The following is a 21,206-nucleotide window of genomic DNA, read 5'->3' on the forward strand; positions in this document are numbered from 1 at the left end:
TGCTAGTCCTTCCTGTGTTGGGTGGGATGTTCACGTTTTTCCACACTGGATAAAAATGAAGCCTCTTCTGCCTACTCATTCCAACACTGGATAAAATGACAGTGTCACACACAGAGAAGAGAACACTCCTCTGGTTGCTTCAACATTCTTTTTTTGGCCTCATTTGCCTCTCTGCTGAGTTTCTGAGTCCAAATTTAGTGGTGATGACTAAGAAATTGCCAGGATGTGACAGAGCATTCAGTTCATTGAGTCCTTCCTTGCCATTTTTCAATAGTTGTAACAATCGCCAAGTTTTTCCTCCTAATGTTGTAGGTGCCAGGATCTGTGTAGTATCTGTTATTCTTAACAGATACCAAATCGCTCCTGCAGGATCTGTCCGTGCGATGACAGCCTCCTTCTGCAGACAGCCGATTCCATATGGTATTAAGGAAGTTCCCTGCAGACTTTTCACTGGTTGGGACTTCTGAATCCTGGAATTTCTCAGACTGAAATCTGAATCTCCGAAATCCAAATCCTGTAAACGGGAGTTGAGTGGTCGACTGCTTGCTAGGCAATATGACCAGTCATTTGTGAGAGGAGAAGGTGGGTTCAGAAAATAAGACAAGTTCCCTGCCGTCTGGAGCCGTCATGCATGTGCCTGAGTCACGGGGGCAGCTAGAGATGTAGGTAGGGCTTAAGGGAGCACAAATACGCGTAGAATCGGTTCCGACTGAGGGAGATCCTCTATCCGAGCTCGGCTGTGAGGGACGAGAGGAAAGCCAGGAGGTAGGGAGACAGAAGAATGACATTCTAAGCAAAGGAAACGAGTGGCCTCTGGAAAGGCACAGAGGCGCACACTACCCTGTGGCAGAGGGTGAGGCTGAAGTCAGGGTGGTGACTGAATCGTGGAGAATCGTAGATGCCGCATCAAGTTGTTTTTCCCGTAAAGCCAGGCAAAACCGTCAAAAGTTCCTAAGGAAGGGAATGTTGCTTTAGCAGGGAAACGTGCTAGCAGAAGGGGAGAGACCAGAGGGGAGGTTATGCCAGCAAGCCAGCAGAGAGGGCAGAGGGCGCAAGCTAGAACAGTAGCAGTGGAAATGGAAGGTAAAGATCACGGGCTGGAGGGATTTGTGGATGATGGACTTCAAGGTCCCCTGAAGTTTGAAGCGTGAGCAGCTACCAGGATAGGATGGTGGGTGATAATTACTGAGACATAGGGGACGCATCAAAGGACTGTGGCTCTGTGCTTCAGATAGTATCCTTCCCCTCTTTCTGGTTTGAATTCCTACCCACCCTTCAAAGCTCACCTAAAATAACACCCTCTCTGTAAAGCCCACCCCTCCACAGTCCCCCAGTCAGAGCAAAACTGGGCTTTCTCTGTTCTCATAAAACACCTTTATGTCTCCCGTTCCGTACTTAATGGCAGCACACCTCGTGTCCAAATCATTTGGGTATATGGCTGACTCCTGCAAATACCTGGGGAGTTTTCTGAGGCTCCTTATTTACCTGTGAACTTTTAGGACCACCCAAGCATACAGTGGATTGTCAGAAACTGCGTATAAACGAATGAGTGAAGGCTGCCATCACATGGGACGTTAACTGCAGCCCTTTTTGGGGACCTGCCTCGGCAGTCATCCCATCCCACCCTTTGGGAGTCGGTCATACAGTATTTATGTACCTACACAGAATCACTCACCTTGATCATATATATTGTTCACCATATTTATTTTTGAACGGTTTCTGACTCTTTATGAAAGTAAAACTCACCCTCCAAGGATATTTTTTTCCCCAAATGGTGATTTCTTTTTTTAAAGATTTTATTTATTTATTTGAGAGAGAGAGAGAGAGAGTACAAGCAGAGGGAGGGGGAGAAGCAGAGTCCCCACTGAGAGCAGGGTCCCGATGTGGGGCTTGATCCCAGGACCCTGAGATCCTGACCTGGGCTGAAGGCAGACGTTTAACCGACTGAGCCACCCCAGTGCCCCCCAAATGGTGATTTCATTCCCAAGAATTTCAACAATGTTATATGCAACTGTCCTCATCACTAGAATAAATGTGGAGACTTTTAGTCACATTTATTTGTAGGCATACATTGGATTTCCCTGTTGAGAATCCCACAAAGGGGAGTCTTCACAACCCATAAACAGAACACCGGTTCTTACATATGATCATTGCCTTGGAAATACATTTCTTCTTGCACAGGTTGAATTTGTGTGAATCTTTGGAGGACTTATCAAGTATGCCCCTAGGCTGAAATAACCCCAAAAGATGACTCTAATCAATGCCTTGGAGGCCAGATGGGGAGAATTGGTGAGCTTACGGAGTGGAACAGATTTTGTGGATTCCCAAAAGAAAAGCAAATGTGGCTTAACTTTCAGAGAAAGGCTGCCTCATATGAGGAATCTGTCCCTCTTTGCTGAAGTGACTTCAGATTCTGAGAGCACTTCAGATTCTCTTGTGCAGATAGTGTGCATTGCTTAGACAGATATCTAATATGAAAAAGAAGGATGGTGGGACCATGGAGGCATTGTTCAGAAAGGGCTGGTGTCCACAAAGCATATGATATTTTTACAAGGTGGTTTTCTTTTTAGGGTTTTATGAGAAGTTCTTCCTGATTAACATCTCAGCAAATTGGCAAATATCTAAGATGGCTTCCTTGGTGCCACCATCACATGTCGTTCAGCTGCCATTCTTCTCCTTGTCTTCCACTGCTACTCCGTGGACTCCGTAGAGATTAGAATCTGCTGCTCGTTTCATTTGGCTCACAAATGGCCACTTTTGATGGCTGTTTATTTCATACACACAAATCCACAAGACTTGAAAGGTTTTCAGTTTGTTTGTTGTGTTGGTTTTTTTCTGAAATAGTCCGTTGGATCAGGAACCCTTCATTTGTATGGACAGATCCAAAGAAAACATGGCCAAGCACATGGCAGAAATCCCATTCCAGGGTTCAGAGTCCCCTGGGCTGCTCTCTCATGTCTGCTTGTAGAATTACTGTAAATTCCTTGCTTCTCTATTGATTGGCTTGTAAACATTACTGTAAGGCAAGGATGAGGCGAGCGGAGAATTTTTTTTTTTCTTTTTTAAGTCAAGGTCCAATGATTAAAAGACAAATCAATTTGGTTGACCTAAAAGCAAAAGGTAGCCTTTCTTTGTAGCATCCTTCTAGAAACGTCGGCAGCCAGTAATGGCCTCGGGCAGTTGACAATTATAGTGTATGGTAACTAGAGAACCTATGAAAATTAAGAAGGACAAAATGTTTGTTTTCTCATATTTAATCCCAAAGGGAACAAAGCTCCATGTGACAGCTTTATACTGGTCTTTTCGATTTTAGCTCTTGCATTTATCCAATATATTAGTTATGTGGCTCGTTGTAATTTTTCCATTATCTTATTACAAAGAGAGTAATCATTGATCAGTGGCACTTGCACTTAGGGCTTTTTCCAAAGCATCATATGAAATGTTATATATAGTCTGGGTTTCCAATGATAATAGTTTATGCTGTTAAAATAGAGCACCGGTCATACAAGCTTGAACAAAGTATGTCCTGGACTCTTGAAGAACAATACCAGGGTTCTCCATGAAGTTCAGAGCTATAAATATTGAGCTTTGGTTTATTTACTTGTCTTGCCAGGAACATTTTACACCTGAGTGCAAATTCAAAGAATCGGTGTTTGAAAATTATTACGTGACGTATTCATCGATGATATACCGCCAACAGCAGTCCGGCCGAGGGTGGTATCTGGGTCTGAACAAAGAAGGGGAGATCATGAAAGGAAACCATGTGAAGAAGAACAAGCCTGCAGCTCACTTTCTGCCCAAACCACTCAAAGGTAAACTTGACACGCTAGGAACTGTGGATTAGACGAGTACCCTTACTTAACTCAGTCCTTCATCATGCTTCTCTTAAGTGGAGCGTAATTCTTCCCCATTAAAGGCAATTATACAGAAATTTAGTAACATTTTATAACACTTAAAACATTAAGCATTGACAATAGCATCCAATCTTCTGATTTTAATTTTCCCATAGTACATCTGTAGATAGTAACACCTTGCTTATGTGGGAGCAGCTTGACTGCTAACCCAGGACAGCCAAGAACCCCAAATCCTGCCAAAGTGGTTCCTGGACAGAAACACAGATGCTCAAATGTCTGCATGCTTAACACTTACGGGGAAGCTCCTTGGGCCCCTCTTTAACGGCCCAGCGATACTGTCCCAACAGTTTCCATTCCTAGTTTGTCTTGCAGTCAAGGTGGAAAGGGTAAGGGAGAGAGATGGGGTGCAGAAGATAAGGATGTTAGAAGTAGCTGAGATGTGGTAGAGAAGGGATGGAGGACGTGGGCAAAGCAGAGCGAGACCTCCAAGAGGTCACTGGCCTGGGGTTAGAATCAAGGTGAGAGTAGCAACACACTGCCCCATCGGATCCACATAGCACTGCTCAGCGTGGCCTGTGTTCTGTGGCCAAACTACTTGGATTCGAATCCCAACTCCCCTCTGTCCTAACTGGGTGGGCATGGCTGGATTATTGACCTGTGTTCCTCACCTGTAAAATATGGATAAAGCACCCAAGTCATAGGATTCTTTGGGGGATCAAATGAGGTAATGCACGTGAAGCACTTAGCATAGTGTCTAGTACGTTGTAGGTGCTCTGTAAGTGTCAGCTAGTATTGTTACTCACAGCACAACAACAATACTATGTACCACGTATTGCCTTAAGACGTGCACTCAACATTTAGGCTCTTGGAGAGTATCCTTTTGAACATGATAGAAATCAGTGTTTTAAAATTTTAATATTTGGCTTGCACAGCATGCTGTAGATTATATTTAAGCTTCCAAGAGCTTTATTAAATGCATTTTTCATTAACGCCCTCACGTATATAACCATAAGTGATGGGAATGAGGCATTAGAATTCTTTGCACACCCCCGTGCCAAAGACTGGAGTTTGCTCAAGCCAAGCCAGTACGTTCTCAGCAGAGTCCTTGGAAGCAGCGTCTTCCGCGTTCGGCCTAGAGCAGGGAAGCCTAGTCACGAGAAGACAAGCTGAGGGCCAGCGCGGGGTGCGCACGCGAAGGCCCCTGACCCGGTGTTTCTCTGCTTTCCAGTGGCCATGTACAAGGAGCCGTCACTGCACGACCTCACAGAGTTCTCCCGGTCTGGAAGCGGGACCCCAACCAAGAGCAGAAGTGTCTCCGGCGTGCTGAACGGAGGCAAGTCCATGAGCCACAACGAATCAACGTAGCCAGTGAGGGCAAAACAAGGGCTCTGTAACAGAACCTTACCTCCAGGTGCTGTTGAATTCTAGCAGTCCTTCCCCCAAAAGTTCACATTTGTCAATGACGTTCACCAGACAGGCAGGGTTCACTAGTCTCTCTGCCCTGACACCTTCTTATCATCCATACTAGCTCCCCATAATTTCGATTGAGCTTGCGCAAAAGAATGCCAAGCGTTATCAGTGAACTAAATCCTGGAGAAGGACTGCCCAATTTTCTCATGATCTCACCTGTGCTTTGGGGATGACAAGCCAAAAACATTTCACAGCACTAATGCTGATAAAAATTTGCTCTCCAACCAAGAAAAGTTAAAAGACCACAATTGCTCTTCAAAAACAAAACAAAACAAAAATCAAAACAAACAAAACAAAATTAACTGCTTAAATGTCTTGTAGGGGCAAACAAAATGATGTGACCTGTGTTGTTTTCTTGGCTTAATGTTTTCTATCTACGCTTGATTCAGATGTACTCTTTACTTTGGTATAGTGCAACTTTATGATTTCTGAAATTCAATGGTTCTATTGACTCTGTCACTTAATCCAAATCAACCAAATTCAGGGTTGAATCTGAATTGGCATCTCAGGCTCAAGGTAACAGTGTTCTTGTGATTCTACCAATTTTTTTTTTTTTTTTTAGATTTGTAGTATATTCTGGTCAAGTTCTTGTGCTGTATTCTGTGCATAGAAATTGAGGTGTATTGTCAACCCCAGTCAGTAAAGATTACTTAAAAAAAAAAGATTATCCTCAAGTGTAGATTTCTCTTAATTCCATTTGTGTTACCATGTTAAACTATTGTTGTGGCTTCTTGTATAAAGACAGGAACTGTGGAGCTGTGATGTTGTCTTTTGTGTTGTTAAAATAAGAAATGTCTTATCTGTATATGTACGAGTCCTCCTGTCGTTGTATTTGGCATGTGAATATTGTGTACAAGGAAATGTTAAGACTGGTTACCCCTAAACAACATATACTTATACTTGCTTCTGGAAAAGTGTTTAAGACTTAGCTAGGTTTCCATTTAGATCTTCATATCTGTTGCATGGAAGAAAGTTGGAATCTTGGCATAGAGTTGCATGATATGTAAGATTTTGTGCATTAATAATTGTTAAAATCTGTGTTCCAAAAGTGGACATAGCATGTACAGGCAGTCTTCTGTCCTGTGCACAAAAAAAGTTTAAAAAAAAGTTGTTTAATATTTGTTGTTGTATACCCAAATACGCACCGAATAAACTCTTTATATTCATTCAAAGAAAAATCCTTCAACGCCTATTTATTGTTTGTCACGTGCCCTTAACTGTCATAGAAACTGGACCTAAACATTGACTTATGTATGTAAGGTTCACTGCCCTCAGTCTACAGTCCAGAGATTCGTATTCACATGAATACTCCTGTAAAGTGTGTCTGTTGTACTAGTTATTGGACTCGGACCTCAGATTGGAACAGAGACTTCTCATTCCCATTCAGTGATGGAATTGTACAAATGAGACCCATGTTCTAGTATCCTGTCTGCCATTCACACTGTCAGGTCCCCTCTCGGGTGCTCATTTCTCCCAGAGGAGAGAAGGCGCAGGACTAAATATCTAAGGGCCTTTCCACCTCCAAAGGCCGAAGGAAAGTGTCAGCGTTTTCAATGTCAATGGTCAATCTATGAAGGAAAGAGTGGAAGAACAGGTAAAAACACAATTGACTGGTGCTTTCCAGGGCATCCGTCAAAGTTACTGGGGCCCCGGGCAGCCTGCTTTTGCACAGAGGGGAGGCTGCCGGTTCCTGAGATGTTTGGGCCCGTCATCTTGCATTGCATCTTAAGCCCCCCCCCCCCCAATCCTGCCTCCTCCTGCCTGAGCTCTGAAGTGTCCGTGCAGGAAGTGAGGCTGCCTGCCTCGCTCGGACTCAGGAGCCTTTGTACTGCGCACCATGAGCCGAATCACTCAACCCCCGCCCCTTATTAAGTCCTATGAATTTTCAGTCGGTAGAGAAAAGTAATACATTGTCTCCTCCTTGTTCCAAGGACTTTAAGGTTTGGTTATTGACTATTTTGGTTGCTGCTTTTTGCTTTCTCATCGTTCAGAAATAGCGCAGGTCTGCTGGCGATAAACAAATCAGAACATCAGTGTCTCAGGGAAGCCTGGCGTAAATAAAAAGTGGTCACAATACCCAGGAAGGATCTGTTATTCCCAGCGTTCTCTTTGAGCCATTTCAAGTTGTTTTTAACAGGAAGTGGTGCTTAAATACATTAATAATTCAGTAGCCATCAAAACAACCTCCCTACAAGTGATGAGACTTTCACACATCTTCACACACACACACACACACACACACACACACACACTTCGATGGTAGAAAATATTAGCCCTGCTACATGCTTGATGAAAGAACAGTTTTGGAAAACACTGCAAAGACCCGGCTCTCCGACCTTAATACACACCAGAAACGCCTAGAGGGCCTGTGAGACTTAGATTGCCAAACCTCGCCTCCAGAGTCTCCGATTGAGTAGGTCTGGGGCGGGCTCAAGACTTTGGATCGCTAACAAATTCCCGGGTGGTGCTGAGGCTGCCGGCCCTGGGGAACCGCTCCTCGAGAACCACTCACATACTCTCTTCCCTTCTTTGGGATTCAAAATGTGTGTTAGCACCCTGGTTTCTAAGAAGCCCCGTGTTAAGGAAGCCGGCTTGACTTTGAGAAATACTGGGATAAAGAAATGTATCTGGCCCCACAACCACAGCGTCACAGAGCGCACACGGACACTGCGGCAGAGTGGGGACCCCTGAGCCTGTCACGGGCACCTAGATCACATGTGCTGTTAGTCCACTGCCACGGTTTTCCGCTAGGCCTGGGAATCCGCCGAGTCTGACGCCCAGCCCGGTCTGAGGGCCACCGCTCCGTGGCATAGCCCTGGATTTCATGTTGTGTCCGTGATCTCGAGTGTGTATCTGATACATACGGATGGAGCCGAGGGGGACAGCATGGAAAGACATCACTTTCTTCAAGCTACTTGTATCTAAAAGCCAAACAAATGCCGTTTCCTTCAGGAGTTGTGTTCGTATCTGCAGAGAACACCTACTCCTTGCCAAGGAACCTTCGAAGGGTTGAGAGGAGCAGGGAGCTCTAGTGCTTCTTCCCACCTCCCTCAGCAGCACGGGGTGCTGGCCATAAGCCGGTCAAGTTCACAGAAGAATTTGTTACAGGCCCCCAGCTACTAGTTTCCAGATGTTCCAAGCAGCCGTTGTCCAAGTGGGGAAACGAACTCCATGGGGGGAAACGAATTTCTAGTGGGATCACCTCTCCATATGAACCGGCTGATTATAACCAGTCTGCGGCTAAGCAGAGGCAAAAAGCAGAGCTGAGAGCCATTTTGAATCGGTGACATTCAAATGTGCTTTAGAAGCTTCCTCTAGCCGAAGCGTGCTGTTCACAGGTTAGACTGAAATGTGCCCTCACTGGCATGTCCATGTTTCTACCAACAGTCTTTTCCAGGCAGTCTAGGCTTTCCCCATCATGCTTCTCAAAATTCTTCCAACCCCTGCCCAGAGCTACATTTTAGGTATTGATTAGAGCAGCGGCCACTTGCCAGTCCCTAAACCTGTGCGGGGATCTTGCAGTGGCATCATGGATGACCATTTCCAATCACAAAAACCAGTGGAGGGGCCCCGGGCTGGCTCAGTCAGTAGAGCAGGCGACTCCTGATCGCGGGGTGGTGAGTTCAAGCCCCACACTGGGTGTGGAGCCTACTTTAAAAAAAAAAAAACAGTAGGGAGGGGCGCCTGGTTGGCTGGCTCAGTTGTTAAGCATCTGCCTTCGGCTCAGGTCATGACCCCAGGGTCCTGGGATCGAGTCCCGCATCGGGCTCCCTGCTCATCGGAGAGCCTGCTTCCCCCCCTCCCACTCTCCCGATTGTGTTCCCTCTCTCGCTCTCTCTCTCTGTCAAATAAATAAATAAAATCTTTAAAAAAAATAAAAATAAAAATAAAAAAACAGTAGGGAACTGTAGCTAGGGCAGGTCACTAGCACTCCAAATTATGAACTGTATTTACAGTGACGACTTTTCATACTTTTTATCACTCTGTATGCAAAGATGGGGTCCCCGGGTTTGGCTTGATGCATTTAGTTACCCTGGAATGAAAGCACCAGGCTGCCATGCTGGCTCATTCTGTCACCTTGGGTTGAGCCTTTTCCCCCTAAGGATTGGGAATGCTATCAAGTTGTAGTACATACAACAGGATGTCTCTAACTCAGGGCTGCTTTGTCACTCTAAATGAGAAAGAAAAGAGCAAAATCCAGACTTAGAGAAACAGCATTTGGGTATTACTCTTTCATAGACCATCCTGAACCTTTTCTTTTTTTTTTTTTTAAGTTTTATTTATTTAAGTAATCTCTACTCCCGACATGGGGCTTGAACTTACGACCCCGAGATCAAGAGTCCCCTGCTCTTCTGACTGAGCCAGCCAGGCGCCCCTATCCTGGACCTTTTCTATCTCCTAAACATTATGCTGCTTTTTAAATGTTAGTTTGAATTTGTTGCACAGAGAACAATAATCTTTGCCAAATCAACCAGGCCTTTTGCTAATATCACATGAGTATAAGTGTCTGGTATTTTCTTCATCACATTTACTCTAATAAAAAATACAGAAAAGCACATGGCACCATTTTGGGGATGTTCCACTTTCTATGTGGGCATTCTTAAAGAGGTCTGTAACAGCTGCAATTCTGTCATTGTGCAGGAAGTCTTTATAGAACACTCTGCATGGACGGTTTTCAGTATGGGACTTCGAAACTAACCAAATATCAATCCAATTTCTCTTTTTCTATTAATTTGTGTTTCAAATACTCTGCCTCTCTCTCTCTCTCTCACACACACACACACACACACAGTCACTTCACACATGCACACACAAGTAGATGTGCCTCCCAAAGATCTCAGAGATGCTCTGTCCTTTGGGAGGATGAACATAGGTCTATTCAGGAGGGAGCCTGGGACAGCCAAGTTAAAAAGCCAGGGCTCCCTGGCTTCAGAAGCCATCCTGCCAGCGATGACACATACGCCAGGAGGATTGCCCAGGGTTGTCCCTCAACATGCTCACCCGTGTGCACATTTTGTACCTGGAATAATTGTGCGTGCTCTTGCAATAATTTGTTTGCAATTCTGTAAAGTTAACAATTAGAGTAAGTGAAATATACAAGGGCGACGAATGAGTAAAAGCTTAGCTGCTTTAAGTCAATTGCTCCACTTGTTGGCTCAGTGGATATTTATCACCTTCTAAACTGTCAATACCACACAGCAAGTAACTGAGGCTGGGATAAAGCATTCACGCAAGGACAAATGGATTGAGACTGAGTCGGTATTGCAGGAAAAGAGATATTCTGGGGTTTAGCAACAGGGGAATTTTATTTCCTTATTGGAATTAATAAAGTGGAACTCCAGTTGGAAATAACTATTCATTTCTACATTGCTTACGTATGTAAACCTGTCACTAATACCCTTGTACAAACTAGATGATTACTACCCAAGTGTTTTTTTTTTCTTTAAAAATTGCAAAACAAGAAAGAATTCATTCTCAAAGCCTGGCTAAACTAGTTTTCCCTTAATGTAAAACAGCTGAACAAAACAGTTGGAACAATGTTTGAGTTTCATGGGCTTTAGAGACATTTCAAAACACATCATCATTTACATTAACCAACACACTGAATGCCAAATACACACAAAACACTGCCCTATGATGTGTGTGTATGTGCGTGTGTGCATGTGTGTGCATATGCACGTGTGTGTGTGTGTGTTGTGGGGCAGGACACTAATTAGTCTTGCTCCCTACTCGCAGAGGTTTCAGTAAAGAGATCTTCAAATTTCCTTGCATTAAGTATACTATCATGTGACTAAACTGTGCTAGAAACCAAATACACAGGTTCTACTTTCTAGAAACTCTCAGTCTAGCATACTAGATAGATACCAAATGTCGTCAGCTTTTGGTAAATGCTATATAATACAATCAAGGTCCCAGGAGAACACAGTGGAGAAGGCAAAGTTGATTAGGGAAAGGAAAAGTTTCAAAGAGGAGTTAATTTTTTAGTTGGGTCTTAGAAGTGGAGTTGGAATTCAACAGCTAGAAAGGTAGTGGAGAAAACTTTAGGCCAAAAACCATTCTAGGGAAAGGCACAGAGTCATGAAATAGCACAGAGTGTCCAGAAAACATTAATTAGCCTATAGTGTAGCCAGACAATAGGCGTCATGGCCCCCGGTATGCGAGTGATGCTTGGGAAAAGAACGGTCTCCCCACAATGTTTCATCCTGTTGCTGTCTCATCGCCTGAAGGAGACTGTGAGCCACCTAGGTCTGGATTCTTGGAGTGTCTCTGCAACAGTTGCTCTCTGTTATGTAGAAACCCAATGAGTAAATTAGTCTCGTTGGTAGACAGAAATCGAAGGAAATAGTCTATGATTCACAGCCCAGCTTATTAGACTGGAGTGGACTAATAACAATGGGTTTGTTTGCTCCGAAAAGAATTTGTCAAGCAATATGGGTCGTTTGGCCACTACAATCATACAGAAAAAGAAAACAAGGCAGCAAGATGATGAAAGGCCAAGTTCCCTCAAATTTTTTCTATCCAAAATGTTGCAGTTTAATGATTTTTACTCCTTTGAATACAGTTTATTTGGAATGCTCAGATTTCCAAAATGGTTTAAAATAGCCTTTCTCTCTCCCTCCCTCCGTCTCTGTCACACACACATGCATACACGCAAATATGCACAGATGATATTTGTATACTTCTTGTCAGGGGAGCTACAATTTTCAAATAAGGTCATGTAAAATCCTCTTAAGTGTATCAATTAATTTGTTTTGACAAATGCATACACAATGGAACACAAACCCCTATCAAGATATAGACCTGTTTCCACCACCACAGAAAATTCCCTTATGCCCTTTCCCCATCAATGCTCATCCACAGGCGACCAGCGGTCTAATTTTTTTCACCTTAGATTACGTGTTTCTGTTTTAGAACTTACTCCAAATATTATCATACCACATGTGCTCTTTGTGTAAGTCTTCTTTCGCTCAGGAAAGAGATCCATCCATGTTGCCATGAATTCTGTCCCTTTTTCTTGCTGAGCAGTATTCCACAACATGAATATAGCATCGCTTGTTTGTCCATTTTCTAGTTGACAACACCTGGGCTGTTTCCAGATTTGAGCTGTTTTGAATAGAGCTGCTATAAACAGTCTTATGCAAGGGCTTTGTGGAGATACATTCACTTTTATCTGAGGTAAATATTGAGGGTAGATTTTCTGTGCCCTATGGTAGGTGTATGGTTCATTTTATAAGCTACTGTTGGGGCACCTGGGTGGCTCAGTCGGTTGAGCGTCTCTTGATTTCGGCTCAGGTCCTGATTTCATGGTCTTGAGATCAAGCCCTGCGTCTCCGACTCTGCCCTGGGCGTGGCGCCTGCTTAAGATTCTCTCTTCCTCTCCCTTTGCCCCTCTCCACCTCATACATGCACATGCTCTCACTCTCTCTCTCTAAAAAAAAAAAATAAGCTACTGTTAGAACTTTTCCCAAAGTAGTAACACTATTTTTACACTCCCACTAGCGTGTATGAAAGTTCCAGTTGTTCCAAATCCTTGTCAACATTTGGTGTATCCAGTCCTTTTAATTTTAGTTATTCTGGTATATGTGTCATGGTGTCACATGTGGTTTTAATCTCCACTTCCCTAATAATTAGTAATGGCAAGGGCATTTTCATGTGCTTATTGGCCATTCATGCATCTTCCTTTGTGAAGTGTTTGCTCCCCTGATTTGCCCATTTATATGGCATTTTCTTTTTATTATTGATTTTTAGGATTTCTTTATGGAATCTAGATACCATTTCTTTGTCAGATACATGATTTGTGAATATTTTCTCCCAGTTTATCGATTTGTATCAACTTTCTTAATGGTGACTTTTAGTGAGCAGAAATTTTCATTTTGATAAAGTCTAATTTATAAATTCTTGTCTTTTATGACTATTGGTTTTTCTGTCTTGTTCTTAGCTTTTATGTTTACATCTATGGTCCAGCTCAAATTAATTTTTGTGTAGAAGTAAGGTACTAGTTGAGGTTATGTTTTTTTATATGTGGATATCCAGTTTCTCCAACCCCACTGGTTGAAAATAACTTTCTTTTCACATTAGGTTGCTTTGGTGTCTTTGTCAGAAATCAAATAACCATGTATGTGTGAATCTATTTCTAGACTCTCCATTCTGTCCTATTGGTGTATTTATTGATTCTTATGCCAGTACTACCCCATTTAAATTATCGTAACTTTTTACTAGGTCTTGAAGTCAGGTAATAATTCCCTCAGCTTTGTTCTTCTTTCCCAGATAGCTTTGAAAAATTCTAGGTCCTTTGCTGGTAGCTGGAGGTGTCCCTCACTCTTTAGTCTTCTGCCCTTCTACTTTTCCATCCCCTCAAAGCGCTCACCTCATCTCATGTATACACTAATCATTGCTGATTAATGTATCTCCAGCTAAGTCCAGTTCAAGCCCAAACCCTTGTATACATTCCCCTAAAACTTAGACATTTCTCCATATCAATAAAGGATTGAACTCATTAGGCTTTCTTCCAAGCCGGTCCAAATCAGGGGTAAGGTCATCCTTACCAGCTTCAAGTTCAGACAAACAAGGTCTTTGAATTGCCTCTTTGTCTCCCATACTCAGCCAATCATTGAGGATTGCCAAGTATTTATTCGCTCTTTCTTTTCCACTTTTTTTTTTTTTTTTTTTTTTGGCCATTCTTACTGCCACCTTCTCTGGAATATTCTACCTAGATTAATGTTATTGTTTCCCACTATCTCCCCTTCATATCCTGGCTAGAAAATCTTTCCAACAATCCTTTAAGCTGTATTATTCCCTTGTTTAATAATGTATGATCAATTCTAAACCTCTGGATTTGGCCTTGGATGCTTGTCTATGTATGGTCTTTCTGCAACTTTCCCACTTCATCTCCTAGTCATCTTTATAAATAAATGTGTGATCTGGTAGCTATTTGAGCCTTTCAACAATGTCATTTTGACTACATAAAATTCAGCCTTTCCAGATACTACAAGGCATAACTATAAAGAGTTTCCTCAGATCATAAGTAAAACCCATTCCTATTATTTAATAGCTACACTACATTAAAATTTCTCACCCTTCAATAACCATTTCAGCTCATATTTAGATGATTTAACCGATAGGTCCTATCTTTTCAGAGTATTCTTGGGTCTGTTGATTGATTGAGCTCCCAGAGCCACTTCAGTTCCCTTCGTTATTCTGTGACTATTCAGCATTGAGCAAGTAGTTTGTCAGACCTTCGGGTCCTCCACGACCTGAACAATGATGCTGATCAGGAATTTTCTCTTGGTTTTATTCCTTGACACTTCTGTGGGCAGCAGATTTTAGGTGTTCTTTTGTTCTGTTACTGTGACTTCAACAAGAAAGTTATTATCAAAATGGACATTAGTAAACTGACAAGTTTCCTTTTCGCATTTTATACATGACACATTTCTCACTGCATCCCTTCAGTCCAGGCTCATCGTTCCCTGAAGAAATTCCTATCCTTGTAGAAAGAAGCTTAGTGTGATTTTAATTTTATTAGAATTTGGGATATATGCACCCCTCTCACTCATTTGTTTGATAGCCTAGGATAAGACCCTTCTCCTCTCTCAGTTGTTTTGTTTGTAAAATAAGGGATTTTGAATCAATGGTATTTCAGGACACACCAGTTATCCTCGTCTAGAATTATACTGAGGGCTCCTATGGTTGGAATGTTTGTGTCTCCCCCCCCCCCACCCGCCAATTCATAGCTGGAATCCTAACTGCCAATGTCATGGTGTTAGAAGACAGGACCTTTGGGACAGGCTTAGGTCATGAGGATGGAGCGTTCATGAATCAGATCAGTGTTTATAAAAGAGACCTCACAGGGACCCATCATCATTTCTTTCTCCTTATGAGGACACAACTGGGAAATCTGCACCCCAGAGGAGGGCCCTCTCTCGATAGTGCTGGTATCCTGATCTCAGGCTTATAGCCTCCAGAGCTGTGAGAAATAAATGTCTGTTGTTTATGAGCTATTCGATCTGTAGTATTTTGTTTCAGCAGTCCAAATGGATTAAGACAAAGGCCTTTTAGGTATCTGTTAGGAGAAAGATGTTTGAATGAAGTCCTTCCCTCAAAACACCACACTTAGGCAATTCCCAGTCTATTTATACATTAAGTTAGCCTGAAATCTAGAACTCTTCCACTACTGGACCATATTTGGACCTCACATTCTGAAAGTGAAACTCAAAAAGGTAAAGAGGATGAAATATGTTACTATCATCAAGACTGAGGACCAAAGAATAAACATCTTCCAAGACTGATGAGTTCATCTGCCACACTCAATCATTCGTTTATCATTTATTGGGTTCTTCCTAAGGTCCAGGTCTCATGTAGACACTCAGAATATAGGGATGAAATTAATATGGCCTTTGTCCTGGAAAATAATACAATCTCATGAGGAAGACAGGATGTCTACAAATAAATTACCCTACTGACTAGAATGTAATATAATATTTACAATGTGTTACAGGACCACATTCTGATAAGTTAGCAACATCATAGCAAATTGTAGGGTTTCTGCCACCAATTATGGAAACTGAGTCAGTTCAGTCCCTTGGGCTGTAGGGTTTTTTAAGGAAAACTCATCTACCCCTACTTTCCTGGCATTGCTAGCACAAGAACACATCAAAGATTTTACATTTTCTCAGAACCAGAATTGTTCACGCAGAATAAAATAGAAACACAGTGGGAGAATGTCCTAGATCTAAAACTACCCTTAGTGAGGTTGAAAGACTATCATTTTGAAATCCACCATTAGACATCTACAGGGTAAAATTTTAACAACACACACACACACACACACACACACAAATAAGCTAACCTATACTCTTTCAATTCTCTCTATTATTGCATTATCCTTGTTCTTTACTAAAAGATAGTGGTACCAAAAGATGGTGCTTCAGAACCTTTCTTTCTGCCATGATATTCACTCAAATGGATGTACTGTGGTTCTTTTCAATTTCCTGATGACTAGTCCTGACCTCTTCCCACCTCTTCTCTCTGAAGAAAGCTATCGGAATGTAGTTGCATGCAACACTACGACTGTAAGAATAAACGCAAGTCTACCCTGATCACTTCATACTTTTATCTTGAAATAATTATAGATTCATAGAAGATGCAAAGAGTACAGAGAAGTCGTATGTGCTCTTTACCTAGTTCCCTCAATGGTAACAACTTACATAACTATAGTACAATATGAAAACATTGACATAACTATAGTACAATATTAAAACAAGGAAAATGACATTGGTACAATCCACAGACCATATTCCGAACTCATCCATTTTACAATGTGTTACAGTGTGCTCATGGGTGTGTGTGATTCCATGCAATTTTATAACCTGTGTAGGTTCAAGTAACTACCACAATGATCACGATATGGAACCATTTTGTTACCACTAAGATCCCTTGTACTGTTCCTTTATAGTCACATTTGTTTCTCTCTCATCTGCCCCATCCATAAAATCCATAAAAACCACTAATCTGTTCTCCATATCTATAATTTTGTTATTTCAAGAATGTTATATAAATGCCATCATACAGTATGTCACACTTTGACACTGGCTTTTCTCATTCAGCCAAATTCCCTTGAGATCCATCCAAGTTGTTGCATGTATCAATAATAATAATAATACTCAATCACTGAAATCAATCAATAATCATGGAAATCAATGAATAATCCATCCAAGTTGTTGCATGTATCAAGTGCATTCCTTTTTATTGCTGCATAGTATTCCCTGGTATAGATCTGTCAGAGTTTGTTTAATCACCTACCTGCTGAACAACATTTATGTCATTTCCAGGTTTTGTCTATTACCCATAAAGTTGCTATGAACATTCATGTACAAGATTTTGTGTGGGCATTAGTTTTCATTTCTCTGGGATAAATGCACAACAATGCAATTGCTGAATCATATAATAATCACATTTAGTTTTGTAAGAGATGGACAAACTGCTTTCCACATGGCTGCTGTTACTTTAGGTTCCATCATCAATGCATAGTAATCCAACTTCTCTGCATCCTCACCAGCTTTTGGTGTTGCCACTATTTTTTGTTTTAACCATTCTGATAGGTACATGTGATTGTGGTTTTAACTGCATTTCCCTAGTGCTAATGATGTTCCACATTTTTTCATGTTTTCATTTTCCATTAATACATCCTATTTTGTGAAATATCTATTCATGACTTTTGTTTATTTTCTAGAGGGTTTTAAAAAAAATTTACCCTGGAGTTTTAAAAGTTTGTAATATATTCTAGTTATGAATCCTTTGGCAGATGTATGGTTTGCAAGTTTTCTTCCAGTGATTGATTATTCAAAGTATATACTTAGGGGAGACCCTTGAGGATGGTAGAGTAAGGACCCATGAACATATTTTCCTCCATAAAAGCAATGAAAACACTGGCAGAAATCCTAAATCAACTTTTTAAGAACTCTGGAAACTAATCAGAATACATAAATAACTCTTACAATTTAACAATAAAAAGACAATAACCCACTTAAAAATGGTCACATGATTTCAATAGACATTTCTCTAAAGACTCCATAAAAATTGCCAATAAGTACGTGAAAAGATGCTCAATATTGTCAGTTATTTGGATAATGCAAATCACAACCGCGATGAAATTATAATAAATACACCCGCTAAAATGGCTAAAACAAACCAACAAAAGATAACAACACATACTGGTGAGCATGCGAAGAACTTGCATCCCTCATACAACTGATGGTGGGAATGTAAAGTGGTGCAGCCGCTTTGGAAAAAAGTCTAGTCATTCCCGAAAAGCTGAGACAAAGTTAGCATATGACACAACAATGCCATTCCTAGGGATAGACTAAAAAGAAATGAAAATATCTGTTCTCAAAAGACCTTGTACATGAATGTTCCCAGCAACATTAGTCACAATAACTGAAAGGTAAAAACAATCCAAATGTCTACCAATTGATGAACTGATAAATGAAATGTGGTCTATCTATAGAATGGAATATTATTCATGCGTAAAAAGAGTGAAGTGCCGCTATAGCTATGACGTGCATGAGCCTTGAAAGTATGCTGAGAGAAGCCAGACACAAAAGGCCACGTGATGTATGAATCCATTGATATGAAATGCCCAAATAGACAAATCCTTAGAGACAGAAAGTAGATTAATAGTTGCCATGGAGTGGGGGAAGGGGAGATTGGGGAGTAACTTTTATTTATTTTTTTATTTTTTTAGAAGATTTTATTTATTTATTTGTCAGAGAGAGAGAGAGAGCACAAGCAGGGGGAGCAGCAGAGGGAGAGGGAGAAGCAGGCTCCCCACTGAGCAGGGAGCCTGACACGCGGCTCTATTGGGCTCCGTCCCAGGATCCGGGGATCATGACCTGCGCTGAAGGTAGACGCTTAACCCACTGAGCCATCCAGGCGGCCCGGGGAGTAACTTCTAATGGGTATGGGGTTTCCTTCTGGGATGCTAAAATATTCTGGAATGAATAGTGTTGTTTGTACAACGTTGTTATTATAATAAAAACCGAAACAAACTAATGGTTGCCGGAGGGGAGGGGAGGGGTGAAACGGGTGAAGGGGCGTGGGAGATACAGGCTTCCAGTTACGGAACAAATACGTCATGGGAATAAAAGGCACAGCATAAGGTACGCAGTCAATGATATTGTAACAGGGATGTAATGGGACAGACCGATGGTAGCTACACTTGTGAATACAGCATAATGTATAACTTGCCAAATCCCTAAGTTGCACACCTGAAGCGAATGTAACACTGTGCGTCAACGATCCTCAAATAAATAAATAAAGCAGTGCAATGTACACTTCGAAAATTGAAAAACTTTATAAAAAGTACATAATTAGCTCACTTTGGTCTTTGAAATGGTATTAGTAACGAAATAGGTCTGACAACTTTCACAACTTCCAAATCAAGTCAACTCAACTGAGACGCCCAGCTCTTGGGAACAAAGAGGGAAAGCACTTCCTAAATGCTCTGTCACCAGAGAACTGGTGTTCTTTGGGTTGATGTGGTCCCCCTCTGCTAGTTCATATGCTGGTGCGTCATTCTGATGACATAGAACTCCACAGCCCTAGGGTTATGTTAAAGACATTCAATAGGGATAATAATTGTACCTTTCTTACAGTTTTCTTACGAAGATTAAAGCCAAGAGCTTAGAATGGGCCCTGGCAGCTGGCAAATAAGAAATGTTCGCTCTATTATATAACACAAAAATACAGGTATAAAACAAAAACAGGGCTCAAATAAGAGCTTAGTGTTTTCTATCATTATGATTGTTGCTGCTGTATGATCCCTTTTGGAAACTAACGGGCATATTGTGCAGCCCATTGGTCTTTGTTAGCCAACCCCCTATCCAAACGAGTAGTCATTATGGAGAAAGAATGATCATTTTTCTTTTTTATTATTAAATATGTAATATGTTGGCTGTGATGTTGTGATTTACAGGAAGTAGGAAATTGCTCATATGTTTTTGGTTTTTGGCTCACAGCTCCTAAAATACTTGGAATGTCCTGTGATAAGGGTGATCGAAGTGTCTTTTGTTATGTTAATGAGATGACTTCTTGACCCCACCCCACCCCCACCCCCACCCAGGGGCGGGGCTGGTTGCTTGGAGGACCTACTATGGGATTCGAGGCTTGGAACTTTAGTCCCATTCCCCTCCCCCCAACCTCCGGGGAGGGGCAAGGGGGCAGGAAGTTGAATCAGCCAATGGCCAATGACTTCCTCATGAATATGCAATGAAGGCTCCATAAAAACCCAAAAGGAAGCTGGTTCAGAGAGCTTCCTGGTTGTTGAACGCGAAGAGTCTGGGCCGGGTCCGCGGTGCACCTGGAGGAGCACGGAAGCCCTGCGCCTTTCCCCAGTGCTCACCCTATGTGCTCTTCATCTGGCTGTGGGTTGGTGGTATCCTTTATCCTGTCCTTGACGGGCAACTGTAAGTAAGTGTTTCCCTGAGTTTTGTGAGCCGCTCTAGCAAATTGAAAGAACCTGAGGAGGAGGTTGTTGGAACCTCCGACCTGTAGCCTGTTGGTCAGAAGCATAGGTTGCGTCTGGTGTCTGAAGCGGGGGACGGGGGAGGTGGGGGAGGTGGGGGGGTGGGGCAGGCTTGTTAGGACGGAGCCCTTAACCTGTGGACTAGCTCTGGGTGTCAGAACTGAGGTGCGGCGGGAATCCCCCCACGCTGGAATAGGCTCTGGCAACCCCAAAAGAATGGCCCTGTAGAAAATTTGAAAACTGTAGAATATAAAATATAAAAATCACCAAACTAAAAATAAATAGCCAATATGTATGTGTGTGTGCAAAGATATATATATAGATATATATATATATGTAAATTTTAATATAGGTTATATGTATATATTTCTTGGGAATGTGGAAGCCCATTTTTTATGAGAGTGTGGTAATTTCAAGAAATGTTTTGTCACACACGGAAACAGGCGATGTAGTAGAATATCAGAGCTAGAAAGAATCTTAGTTTATTGTCTGCTATTTCATGCTCTGAAAACATGCCCTCTTCGGTCCCATGAAGTTCACGGTACAAATATTAAATAGTTTACTCTTCTTCTGTATAGTTTTGGTTGAGAACTATATTCTCCTCCAAACGTTTATTTTTACAGACAAGGAAATGGAGAAATTGAAATTTTAATTCCCTTACCCTTGGTCACAAACTTCATAACTGAGCCTCTAGGTCCCAGACCAGTGCATTACCTCACTGATTGGACTGAGATGCATTTGATTCAATGTCCAGTGCCATTCAGCAGGACATTTGCATTTGGAGTTGAGATAGTTAATTTCCTTCTGAATGTTTATGTGTCCTCATATGTTTAAAGTGAACTTCAGGAGGGGCGCCTGGGTGG

At 41.9% G+C, this 21,206-nt stretch overlaps 1 protein-coding gene across 3 annotated transcripts in view; it reads left to right on the forward strand.

Annotated features, from left to right (window-relative positions):
- FGF13 (fibroblast growth factor 13) overlaps window positions 1–6,502 on the forward strand; it is a 476,517-nt gene extending 470,015 nt beyond the window's left edge. For all 3 annotated transcript variants that reach the window (XM_078065334.1, XM_078065336.1, XM_078065335.1), the window contains 2 exons: window positions 3,614–3,812; window positions 5,083–6,502. In XM_078065334.1, coding sequence (XP_077921460.1) covers window positions 3,614–3,812; window positions 5,083–5,219 — 336 coding nt within the window. In that variant the 3' untranslated portion in view covers window positions 5,220–6,502. The remainder of the gene's footprint in view (window positions 1–3,613; window positions 3,813–5,082) is intronic.
- The last annotated feature ends 14,704 nt before the right edge of the window (window positions 6,503–21,206 follow it).

Source organism: Halichoerus grypus, chromosome X (assembly GCF_964656455.1).
Source record: "Halichoerus grypus chromosome X, mHalGry1.hap1.1, whole genome shotgun sequence".
NCBI lineage: Eukaryota > Metazoa > Chordata > Mammalia > Carnivora > Phocidae > Halichoerus > Halichoerus grypus.